Source organism: Hemibagrus wyckioides, linkage group LG04 (assembly GCF_019097595.1).
Source record: "Hemibagrus wyckioides isolate EC202008001 linkage group LG04, SWU_Hwy_1.0, whole genome shotgun sequence".
NCBI lineage: Eukaryota > Metazoa > Chordata > Actinopteri > Siluriformes > Bagridae > Hemibagrus > Hemibagrus wyckioides.
In genome coordinates, this window is record NC_080713.1 from 1,662,086 (window position 1) to 1,676,308 (window position 14,223).

The window sequence follows — 14,223 nt, forward strand, 5'->3', positions numbered from 1 at the left end:
TGCGTAGGTGTTTTTAACTGTCCGATGTAAATCTTTGTAAGCCCCGCCCACTTTTCCTTCATGTCACATTTTCCCGGTTGGAGTGTGAGCCGATCCGGTGTCCTCGCTTTCTGTCCTCGCTTTCTGTCCTCGCTTTCTGTCTTCACTTTCTCCCACTGTCTTCAGCTCCTTAATGTTAAATTAAACCAGACTGTGTTTCTTTTAGCTAACACTAGACACATATAACTAACTAACTAACTTATTAGGAATGCGCTTTATTTATTTCACACATACAGTATACACAAATCCAGCTAATCTAATCTAATCTAATCTAATCTAATCTAATCTAATCTAATCTAATCTAATCTATAATAATGTATAGTAGAGAAATAAAAACTTAATAGAGATTCATCTGGGATTTGAGGCCTAGCAGGAAGTAAAAATGGCTGAATGTAATCAAGTATCAGCGATTAAAACTACTCTTAGAAGCACAATTTGTTCTGAAAGCTAATTAAGCAGCGCATGAACACACGCCTCTGTCTGTAACACTGAAGTCCCACATAATCAGCCGCTTTCATTACAAACCGATCAGAAGACTTCTTTGGAGAAAAATCAGACACAGGCGGAAGTGCTGCGGTGCTGAGACAGCGGGAACGCCGACGTCTCCGGGAAAAACCGTCACAGCCACGCTCCGGGCGACTTTAACAGCTTCTGCTCCTGCTGTGAAGAATAAAACACTGAGAGGAATGACATGAAGCTGTGAGATATCCCGAGTGTGTGAAAGCCTGAGTGTGTGACGTGAAGTCCACTGAGCTGCAGAGAGAGAAGCCAGAGACAGGAAGTTAAAACGAGGACAAGCTTTACTTACAGAGATGAGAGACTACAACACACACACACACACACACACATACACACGAGGGAGTGGAATCAGAGCGTGGTGAATAATTCAGACAGGCCAAGCCAGTGATGTCAAAACCATTCGTGCATTAGAGATTACAGAACCCAGGTTCCTGCTGGAGACATGCACACTTTCCCTCTGCCTTCAACCCGAAACATCCTCACCTGCTTCCTCACTAACTCCAGAGGAATTTAACGATTATTACTCATCACGCTGCATGAGATCCCAATAAAATCTTCTCTAACAGATTATACGATGAAGATCTGAGACCTACGACTAAATAAAACAGCACGGGTTTGTAACTCGTCAAACAGGAAGCAGAGGAACATTTCCACGCGTCTAATGTAGAAGTGGAGATATAGCAAGGCTTTTTCCCGGGGTTATGCTTTTGCAGTGTACCTGGTGTTAGAATGTTACGGCTTGTTGCTTAGCAACAGAAACCCAATCAGAACCTGAACAGAGCTTCGGCCTCGTATCAGGTGAAAAACCAGGACACAGCTGAACGACACCGAACAAAAAATGGCTCGGTGGATAGAGTCAGAAACACCGAACATCACGGAAGGGCGTGTCTGAACTGTTGATACATGAATATGCAAATTAGCAGGAGGTTCATCCAGGGTTTAGGAATGTAGAGTGTGAAAGGTCAGATTCTGAAGATCCAGGATTCAGTGTTAACCCCGGGGAAAGTGTGAGCAGTGTGAACCCTCCACCTACACAACCCCAGAATTCTGTTTAGTTTATAATCACACAGAGAAATATTTCAGGTGTGAGAGGCTCTAATGATGATAATTAGGTAGCTTAACAATTAAAATTATAAATCATCCTTCATTTCTTACATCCTGTTTTGTGCTGTTGTCATAGAGACATTATATATATATGTTATAGAGATGTTATAGACCCCTTTTGTGTCGACGTCATGATTACTTCACAGCGCTAGCTGGAGGCAAAACAAAGGGAAAACTGGAGGAGGCCAATACAAACCAGTACAGAGTCGACTACATGAGGAACACAAATACCATCTTGTGTTGTTGTGTGACAGAATCGACGGAGTTCAGGCTCCAATTTGAAGTTTTATCGTATACTTGCTGCCACTGCCAGACAAAAAAACGGTGACAACTGTGGTCAAACGCAATAAAAGGAGCGGACTGGACAGAAACGATCATTAAAAGTCATATCAGATAAAGTTAAAGAAATTATTGTTTTTTGTTGGTGTGGTTTATGGTTTAGTTTCGTATCTAAATATTTCTTATGCATGTCCACCTCTCAGAAATTGAGGAACAAGTTAAATGATTTCTCATGTAACGCTAACTTTTTAGCGTGTAAGTTAGCTAACTGGTAGCTAACTACCGGAGACTAAACAAAGGGAACTGTTCGTGTCATCTCCCTTTCTACAGTTACCAGAGGCGCTTGTTTTTTTTATCAGATAGGTGTAGATGTCAGGTCACTCAACCTGAGGTCATCCTATCACATCGTCCATCCATCGAGTGAGCGTGTACGGGTCGCCAATCTGGTTCTGTCTGCTAAAGTTAGTGTTTTCAAATCATTTTCGAGGTCCTGGACAGTGAGTGACCTAACATAGTTACATAAATTGGGATTTGAACAGTTATTGTTTAAAAACAAAACAAACAAAACTTGATAACTACCGCTTATAAAGCGGTCAGGGAAATCTTTTTGCCTCTAACAGAAAAAGGGTCTAAAACCCGTTAAAGAGACATTATATAGACATTATATAGACGTTAAAGCGACATTATAGTGACATTATATAGACATTATATAGACGTTACAGAGACATTATATAGACATTATATAGACGTTACAGAGACATTATATAGACATTATATAGACGTTAAAGAGACATTATAGTGACATTATATAGACATTATATAGACGTTACAGAGACATTATATAGACATTATATAGACGTTACAGAGACATTATAGTGACATTATATAGACATTATATAGACGTTAAAGCGACATTATAGTGACATTATATAGACATTATATAGACGTTAAAGAGACATTATAGTGACATTATATAGACATTATATAGACGTTACAGAGACATTATAGTGACATTATATAGACATTATATAGACGTTAAAGAGACATTATAGTGACATTATATAGACATTATATAGACGTTACAGAGACATTATAGTGACATTATATAGACATTATATAGACGTTAAAGCGACATTATAGTGACATTATATAGACATTATATAGACGTTAAAGAGACATTATAGTGACATTATATAGACATTATATAGACGTTACAGAGACATTATAGTGACATTATATAGACATTATATAGACGTTAAAGAGACATTATAGTGACATTATATAGACATTATATAGACGTTACAGAGACATTATAGTGACATTATATAGACATTATATAGACGTTAAAGCGACATTATAGTGACATTATATATACATTATATAGACATTATAGAGACATTATATAGACGTTATAGAGACATTATATAGACATTATATAGACGTTAAAGAGACATTATAGTGACATTATATAGACATTATAGAGACATTATATAGATGTTACAGAGACATTATAGTGACATTATATAGACATTATATAGACATTATATAGACGTTATAGACATTATATAGACGTTACAGAGACATTATATAGACATTATATAGACGTTAAAGAGACATTATATAGACATTATATAGACATTATAGAGACATTATATAGACATTATATAGACGTTAAAGAGACATTATAGTGACATTATATAGACATTATATAGACGTTACAGAGACATTATATAGACATTATATAGACGTTACAGAGACATTATAGTGACATTATATAGACATTATATAGACGTTAAAGCGACATTATAGTGACATTATATAGACATTATATAGACGTTAAAGAGACATTATAGTGACATTATATAGACATTATATAGACATTACAGAGACATTATAGTGACATTATATAGACATTATATAGACGTTAAAGAGACATTATAGTGACATTATATAGACATTATATAGACGTTACAGAGACATTATAGTGACATTATATAGACATTATATAGACGTTAAAGCGACATTATAGTGACATTATATAGACATTATATAGACGTTAAAGAGACATTATAGTGACATTATATAGACATTATATAGACGTTACAGAGACATTATAGTGACATTATATAGACATTATATAGACGTTAAAGAGACATTATAGTGACATTATATAGACATTATATAGACGTTACAGAGACATTATAGTGACATTATATAGACATTATATAGACGTTAAAGCGACATTATAGTGACATTATATATACATTATATAGACATTATAGAGACATTATATAGACGTTATAGAGACATTATATAGACATTATATAGACGTTAAAGAGACATTATAGTGACATTATATAGACATTATAGAGACATTATATAGACGTTACAGAGACATTATAGTGACATTATATAGACATTATATAGACATTATATAGACGTTATAGACATTATATAGACGTTACAGAGACATTATATAGACATTATATAGACGTTAAAGAGACATTATATAGACATTATATAGACATTATAGAGACATTATATAGACATTATATAGACGTTAAAGAGACATTATAGTGACATTATATAGACATTATAGAGACATTATATAGACATTATATAGACGTTAAAGAGACATTATAGTGACATTATATAGACATTATAGAGACATTATATAGACGTTAAAGAGACATTATATAGACATTATAGAGACATTATATAGACATTATATAGACGTTAAAGAGACATTATAGTGACATTATATAGACGTTACAGAGACATTATATTGACATTATATAGACGTTAAAGAGACATTATAGTGACATTATATAGACATTATAGAGACATTATATAGACGTTACAGAGACATTATATAGACGTTAAAGAGACATTATAGAGACATTATATAGATGTTAAAGAGACATTATATAGACATTATATAGACATTATATAGACGTTACAGAGACATTATAGAGACATTATATAGACGTTACAGAGACATTATATAGACGTTAAAGAGACATTATAGTGACATTATATAGACGTTAAAGAGACATTATATAGACATTATATAGACGTTACAGAGACATTATAGTGACATTATATAGACATTATATAGACGTTACAGAGACATTACATAGACGTTAAAGAGACATTATAGAGACATTATATAGACGTTAAAGAGACATTATAGAGACATTATATAGACGTTACAGAGACATTATATAGACGTTAAAGAGACATTATAGTGACGTTACAGAGGCATTATATAGACATTACAGAGACATTATAGAGACATTATATAGACGTTATAGAGACATTATATAGACGTTAAAGAGACATTATAGAGACATTATGTAGACGTTATAGAGACATTATATAGACGTTATAGAGACATTATATAGACATTATATATAGATGTTATGGAGATGATATGTAGATGTTATAGAGATCTTACCTGTTTGTCCAGTTGGACATCGTCTCATCTGCTCAAACCTGCTGGAAACCTTTTAGTAAATTAAGCTCAGAGTTTACAGATGACTTTTTTTTCTTTTGTTATTTTATTTCCCGGCTTAAAGAATTTTGTTTTGTCGCAGTTCTCCTCCTCGTGTTATTTCATTTTTAATCCGTTTTCATTTTTACTTCCATCTTATTTTACATCTAAAGTAGCTCTGAAAAAAACATCTAGTCTTTTCCCCTCTTGCTTTTGCTGATCTAATGAATTTATAACCAGATCTCCTTAAAATGGTAATAGAAAGATCAGAGAAACGGATGCTGTTATTACAGAAAAGCCTCTTTTTCCTGCGTTTATATAAAATCAGATCAGTTAGTGGCGGGTCGGTGATAAACAGTAATCAGTGCTGGTGTAATGCTCGCACTCGCTCAGGCTGATAAACAGCGTGGAGGAGCGCTCTGTCATTCCTCCCTCAATCTGATGGTTTTTCTTATTGATTTATTGGGTTGTGGCTGTCAGACTTTCTATAAGCGCTCATTAGTGGATTCGATGATGCGATCAGGTCAGTATGTGTTTGCGTTTCGAATAAAAAATAGCTTTTTATCGTTGATCTGGAGGCTCTTTGGGGAGATTTCGGTGTTTTCTGTCCATAAATCAGCGATAAACACATCTGTATAAACACGTCTACACTTTCTAATCGCTTCCTAATGAAAGCTTACGCTAGCATTACTTCTAGCGTGTTACATTCTGCACCTTGTTGGATCTTTTTAAGTCAAAACTCCAGATGTTTTCTCTTCCGACCAAAAACTGAAAATGCTGCATCACTAGTGAGTAAAGTTAACTATATAAGTCTTAAATATTATCACTCTGTCAACACACACACACACACACACTGATTAATTAACACACACACTGTAAATGTCCAACACACACTGATTAATGAGCTCAAAACATTCGTCATTCAGTGAGGGGGAAAGCGAAGACGCCGCCTCATCACTTCTTTAAAGCGAGAAAATTGAGTTGAGTCGAGAGATTAATGAAGTGAGATGAGATGAAGGGGCGGAGCTTCCAGGGTGTAGGTTAATGTCATGAGCAGACTGATGTAAAAGGTATAAAAGATTTTATTTGAAGGTCTAAGATTCCAAAAATACGCGGCGCTCACGATACACTCACTGTTCCATCACTAGCGTTAAATGAAGATGAAGTGAAAGTGGGCGGAGCTTCAGCATTGCTGTATAATAAACTCTATGAAAAGATTAAACACTCACTTTATTGCTTCACATCACTGCTCAGCATGTCTTCTCACTCCTCACACTTTTTTATTATTAAGCGCTTAATTACAAAATGCTGCACAACATGATGTCACTGATGATGTCACTGTACAGCAGGGGGCGGGACCAAACGCTAATAATCTATTTTAATCTGTTTCCAGCTTCATGTACAAACTCAGCCTCGTTCCTGAGGTGTAAATTGGTTTATTTTATTCTATAATATCAGATCTTCCCCCTCCAGCGTTGTGTTGGTTAGAGTGGAGTGATGAGCTCTTCTTCCTGGAGTGTTTTATTCCTCCTACGGCGCATCAAACTGCCCGCAAATGACTTTTCATTTTTCTTTCATTAAAGCGCTGTGCTGCATGCTCCTGACCTCAAACATCTCAAAACCAGCTGCTTCCAGTTGTCACTTCTGTTATAGCAGCTATGAACAGTGTTTCCTTCAACTTTATTCTTTCTCTTCAAGCAAATCGCACCTTGTTACCATAGGAACCACAAGGAATTGTAAAAACTCCTCTGTCTGACTGATACACAGCACTGACACTGGAGACTCCTTCCACACACACACACACACAGATACACACACACACACACACACTGATACACAGCACTGACACTGGAGACTCCTTCCACACACACACACACACACACACACACTGATACACAGCACTGACACTGGAGACTCCTTCCACACACACACACACACACACACACACACACACACACTGATACACAGCACTGACACTGGAGACTCCTTCCACACACACACACACACAGATACACACACACACACACACACACTGATACACAGCACTGACACTGGAGACTCCTTCCACACACACACACACACACACACACACACACACTGATACACAGCACTGACACTGGAGACTCCTTCCACACACACACACACACACTGATACACAGCACTGACACTGGAGACTCCTTCCACACACACACACACACACACACACACACACACTGATACACAGCACTGACACTGGAGACTCCTTCCACACACACACACACACACACACTTATTTCTTCATACAGAAAACGTGAAGACATCGACGGCCCCTGTGAAAGAGCTGTTGCTATGGAAACCATAACGTATCAGACAGAGCATGTTAATAAAAACCTGCGCTACTGTCAGATCTGTAGATATTAATAAATGAAGTGGATATTAAGCTCATGTGTTTAAACGTGTGTGTGTGTGTGTGTGTTGACAGCCGTGTTACGAGCGAGTGAAGAGCTGGCTCCAGGAGAACCTCGTAGCTCTGTGGATTTTCGCTCTGTGCACAGCTCTAACTCAGGTACTTACTGGTCACCAAATGACGGAACATCACTGAGTTTTATTACAGACTATAACCTCAATGTGTGTGTGTGTGTGTGTGTGTGTCTCCAGATCTTAGGGCTGGTGTTCTCCATGACTATCTTCTGCCAGGCCGTGAAAGTGGACACCTTCTACGCCTAGAGACCTGAAATGGATCTGAAGCATTTTGTAGGACAATTATTTTTTTTCGTGAGAAACAGGAAACTTTCATCACTTTTCTTCATTTTTGTTTTCATATGTTGATGTGACATCATCATCATGTTCTCCAGCCGGACGGTTCCTCTTTCTCCTTCCACGACTCCTCTCGCTAACACAGCGTTAAACAAACCATCTCGTAAGAACAAAATGACAATGAAATATTATATTTTTTGTCCTTATCTAACACAAGAAGTGCGTCCAGAATTCAGATATGACTCCCATCAAGGAGAAGAAAGACGACTGGTTCCGTTATGTTTCGTTTTCCTGTTTGAATCCGACCGTCCCATCCAGAAAAAGCAGGAGGACAGAAGATGAGACGTGACGTGACATCATGAGAGACGCTGGCGGAGTCGGAGAAGTCGTGCGTCACTCGCTGGAACGTGGCAGAAAGAAATCGCAGGAAACGTTCTGGTGTGGAGGAGAAATAATAAGGAAGCTGCCCAGAGCTTCAGAGTGTAAAATAATAACCTGAGTCCTGAAGACATTCCAGTGCTGAAGATATCTGCAGTTTAAACAAATCATAAGAAGAGATTTCTCAAAAAAAACGTCGTTTTCTTGTCGTCTTCATTACGTAACAAACGTGTGTGTAAATATACGTACTTCCTCTGGGATCTTTCAGACACCGTACTTATTATAACGTAAAAAATATAAATAAAGCTTTTATAGAGAAACCTGTGTGTGTGTGTGTGTGTGTTGTCTTTAGTCAGGGCATTCATCCACAGAATTATTGACACCCAAGTAGTAATTTATAAATATAATATAAATATTTTAAGAATAAGACTAATTAGAATACTTCAAACAACAAATTATAATTTATTTATTGTTTAATTATTATTTATAATTAAATTATAAAATATTACTTACATTATATAATAAAAATAAAATAAATATAATATATAAATAAAATAAAATAAAATTTGGCTTTATAATATATATATATATATATGTGTGTGTGTGTGTGTGTGTGTATGTATATATATGTGGTATAATAAAAATTTGAATTAAAATTTAATATAGAATTGAATAAAAGTACTTTTTATTCAATTCTATATTCTATTTTCATTCATTTCTTTAATTTTTAAAAAAATATTTATAATAATGAATATAATATAGTAAAATTGTAAAAAATAAAAATAAAGAAAATTATGGAATTTTATTTGTTAGCTTTTTTTTTTAAATTTAAATATGAGATCAATGAAGTCCAATAAATATTTTACCTTTGGTGTATAAAAATTATATGGCTGCTTCACCACTCTGTAGATTTCGGATGTGGAAAATAGAGTAGGCGAGCGAGCAGCAGATGATCTTTAGAACATTTTCCTGACGCCTGGGAGAGAAAAGCAGCACTGGATCTCAATCTTTATTATATTCTCAGCATCAAGAGGATTTAAAATACTCCATTTGTATTGATTGTGGTTTGTGTGCACGGTCATTTTATTATTGAAATCCATCTAGCGACAGTCTTTAACCTCTTAACAGAGGCAGCCAGGGATTAAGCTAAACAGTTTTAGCAGAATTCATAAAGCTATCGATCTTCACAAAAGCAACAAATCAACCTCAAAGCGTCTCGAACCGTGTCATCTTCTACACTCTGGATGAGGAAGAGGGGTGCCAATACTTTCTGCAGCACAGCAGATGAGCTCCAGGATTAGGTACGTGGCAGACAGACGCATCACTACAATTCTGTCTCAGTGATTAAACAAAATCGAAATATGAAATACACTATGTTGCCAAAGGTATTGGGACACTCCTCCAAATCACTGAGTCGTTTTTCAGGGGTTGGGCTCCGCCCCTTAGTTCTGGTGAAAGGAAATCTTAATGCTTCAGCTTCATACCAAGACATTTTGGACAATTTCATGCTCTTTGTGGGAACAGTTTGGGGATGACCCCTTCCTGTTCCAACATGACTGCACACCAGTGACCAAAGCAAGGTCCATAAAGACATGGATGAGTGAGTTTGGTGTGGAGGAACTTGACTGTCCTGCACAGAGTCCTGACCTCAACCCCATAGAACACCTTTGGGATGAATTAGAGTGGAGACTGTGAGACAGACCTTCTCGTCCAACATCAGTGCCTGACCTCACAAATGCGCTTCTAGAGGAACGGTCAAAAATTCCCATAAACACACTCCTAAACCTTGTGGAAAGCCTTCCCAGAAGAGTTGAAGCTGTTATAGCTGCAAAGGGCGGGACAACTCCATATTACATTCATGTGCATGTAAAGACAGACGTCCCAAAACTTTTGGCAATACAGTGTACTTCTAATAAACATATTAAAATATTTATGTTCATTCATTATTCTACTTCATAGTTATTCTTTTTATCATCAGTTGCTTTAACACTTTAATTCTCTTAAACAAAATTAAAATTATTTTATTAAATCTGGCACAAAGGGAAAATCAGATTCTGGTGTTAAATATTAAAACACTGCTCTTTTTTTTTACACAGTCCTTTTTTTTATCGTAAAGAATTGTTCTTGTTTCAGAGCGAAGGAACGAAACTGAGGGTTTTATTTCCGGGGAAAACAAAAGAATTATAGTTATAAAATGGAAAGTGTTCTAGAAGATCTAGCCCAGGTTAAAGTATAAGCTGTGTGCAGTGTGTGTTTGGTTCCCGCCGGAGTGTGTTGAGGTTATTGAGAGCGGCGCTCAGCAGTTGCAGTAATTATCCCCTGTACGATCCTAAACAAACACTTCAAAGCCTGAGGGGATTTACATAAAGACAAATGAGTGAGTCTTTCCTGCTGGTGAAACAGGAGTTGAAATTGAACACACACACACACACACACACACACATGCTCTGAGCGCTGTGCTGAAATCTTCTCTATCAAAGTGACATTTCAATTTGAAAAATTCATGATGCCGGTGTCACGCGGCTCGGCAGAGTCGTATCAGCTGCATACAGATTGGACGTGGAGGATGGATGGATGGAGTCCTCTTTCACTCTCTCTCTCTTGGGTTCTCTCTCTCTCTCTCTCTCTCTCTCTCTCTCACTCTCTCGGGGTTCTCTCCTCCTCGGTTCTCTCTCCATCTCTGTCGTTCGTCTCCTCTATAACTCGTATGATCAATAATGCATCCCCTGCTGCTGCTGCTGCGCCACCTCCTTCCCCACGCTTAATCAATAAAACATGGACTACCTGTGCTTCCAATCCATGTTAGAAGAGAAGGCGTGTAACCTAAAACCCATTTCAACAAACAGACGATTAATGAAACCTCACACGGACGCGAGAAACGTCTGATAAACTGAAACCGGAGCTGGATCATCTCGAAATTCCACCATTATGAATCCATATTGTCCGGTCGTATCGCTAATCTAATATCTAACACAGGATACCGACTCATTTTCTCCTGAATCGCTCCTGACTTTTGGGAGATTAGCCGTTGTGCTGCCATTTTCAGCTCTCTGTGATGGTTGCCTTATATGGAGTCTTGTGGGCGGGGCTAGATGTAAACCTGCCTTTGGTATTTAACAGCTGATTGATGTTCGTTAAAGTGAGAATAAAGAAACTCTAAAATCTCACAGGAATTTATAATCTTTATGATAAACTATATTGCCAAAAGTTTTGGGACGTCTGCCTTTACATGCACATGAATGTAATATGGAGTTGTCTCGCCCTTTGCAGCTATAACAGCTTCAACTCTTCTGGGAAGGCTTTCCACAAGGTTTAGGAGTGTGTTTATGGGAATTTTTGACCGTTCCTCTAGAAGCACATTTGTGAGGTCAGGCACTGATGTTGGACGGGAAGGTCTGTCTCACAGTCTCCACTCTAATTCATCCCAAAGGTGTTCTGTGGGGTTGAGGTCAGGACTCTGTGCAGGACAGTCAAGTTCCTCCACACCAAACTCACTCATCCATGTCTTTATGGACCTTGCTTTGGTCACTGGTGTGCAGTCATGTTGGAACAGGAAGGGGTCATCCCCAAACTGTTCCCACAAAGAGCATGAAATTGTCCAAAATGTCTTGGTATGAAGCTGAAGCATTAAGAGTTCCTTTCACTGGAACTAAGGGGCGGAGCCCAACCCCTGAAAAACAACACCTGAACTCAATGAGGGGTGTCCCAATACTTTTGGCAGTATAGTGTATTTCAAAAAAATATTTTGAAAAATTTCAGCTCACATTTATTAATTTAAATTATTAAACTCTGTCTAAAAGATTCAGATAAATAACTCCACATCGCCGTCTTCATACTGTAACATCTGTCACAGCTATAACCGTCACTGCCTGACGGTAAAAACACAGGTTTTTGTTCCCGAGTGACGAATTCAGGAGACGCCGCAGAGCCTCTTTTTGGAAATGTCACAATTGTTCAAATTTCCAATTATGAGAGTGAGAAGTGCTCAGAGCTACAGAGTCAGTTGTCATGACACTCAGCCTGAAAAGTGTCATAACACGAGCACACAAACACGAACCTGCTGCTTCTCACAGCTTTTATAACCAACACTAAACCTGACACACTCAGTCTTCAAGACAGCTGAAGTCTGTTCAGATAAACACTTCTACATCTTTGTGTTCATATCAGAGTCCATTATGTCAACAAAAACACAGGAGAAAATGTTCTACAGCTTTCTTCCTCACGCTGGAAATGACAGAATTACTAAACACGAATAAATGACCAGTGAAAAACATTTAACATGAAACACTGGACTGGACAATGAGCCAAAAAATCATTGATTTTCCAGTGTGACCACTTCTTCTTTCCTGACCTGCCTGATCCATCCAGATGCTCTACTCCTGGTTGGAGTCTCATGGCTTGGTGGTGGTCACTGCTGCTGTGGAAAGATCTGAGTGGACAGAATGTGACCCAGGGGACTGTTGTGGATAGAACCACTTGGAGACCATCACACCGTCTCTGAACTACAGTCACATCTGTCAGGTTGCAACAGCAAGATATTTTCTGTCTATAATAACCTCAGAAACTACACTGACCTAATAGTTCCTCAAGAGCTCTTGGTTGCTGTTGTAAAGGACATTATTTACATTCACATTATTTCCTGTCCAGTGTCACCGAGATGAGGATGAGGTTCCCTTCAGAGCCTGGTTCCTCTCTAGGTTTCTTCTTCCTCAGATCATCTCAGGGAGTTTTTCCTCACCACCCTCACCTCAGGCTTCTCATTAGGGATAAATGTTAGAGATAAATAATTTAAATTATTAACTTAAATTTTTTATTCTCTATGGTTTTTATACTTCTGTTAAGCTGCTTTGAGACAATGTTCATCTTTAAAACACTATAAAGAGAGAACTGAGAACTGAATTGATTCAAATGTTTTGGTTCTGGAGTCATTACAGCAACTGAGATTTTCAGGAACTGTATCAGGAACCATCAGTGTTTAAGGTCAGTCTCACAGGTCTTTATAACTGACATTAAGAAAAAAACATTTATTATTCATACAGTGGTTAGATTTTAATAGGTTTAATAATTTAATCTTTTAAGGTTAAAATATAAACACTGTAATTATACTGAAAGACTCTGCTGTGGTCATCAGCTCCTGAGGTTTTATGGAAGTTTTATGAGAATAAAAGAGTATGGTTTATACTGGAGTCCAGAGACATGTGTTTTTTAGTAAATAAATAAGACAACTCTGCAGAAAGAAAACAAAAAGACAAGCAAATGCTTCATTTCCCCAATAATAACTGAGCTTCAATATATTTAAATTGCACTAGTTAACCGGTAGCTGAAAGAGTTAACAGTTAACTAGCTCTAACTCAACTTAAAGTTTTTAATGCAAAGCTTTACTAAACTTCCACGTGTATATAATCAATTTAAAGGCAGAATTTTAACGGGTTTCACTGATGATGTCACATCAGTAGTGATGTCATAAATCAGGAGGAGTTTCATTGATGATGTCACACATCAGTAGTGATTTGGGTTGTGATGTCATAAATGAGGGAGGCGTTTCATTGATGATGTCACACATCAGTAGTGATTTGGGTTGTGATGTCATAAATGAGGGAGGCGTTTCATTGATGATGTCACACCGTAGTGATTTGGGTTGCGATGTCATAAATCAGGAGGCGTTTCATTGGTGT

General features: G+C 37.3%; 1 protein-coding gene across 2 annotated transcripts in view; it reads left to right on the forward strand.

Moving 5' to 3' along the window:
* tspan4a (tetraspanin 4a) overlaps positions 1 to 8,868 on the forward strand; it is a 152,440-nt gene extending 143,572 nt beyond the window's left edge. For both annotated transcript variants that reach the window (XM_058387765.1, XM_058387764.1), the window contains 2 exons: positions 7,896 to 7,979; positions 8,072 to 8,868. In XM_058387765.1, the coding sequence (XP_058243748.1) occupies positions 7,896 to 7,979; positions 8,072 to 8,140 (153 nt within the window). In that variant the 3' untranslated portion in view covers positions 8,141 to 8,868. The remainder of the gene's footprint in view (positions 1 to 7,895; positions 7,980 to 8,071) is intronic.
* Positions 8,869 to 14,223: the final 5,355 nt, after the last annotated feature.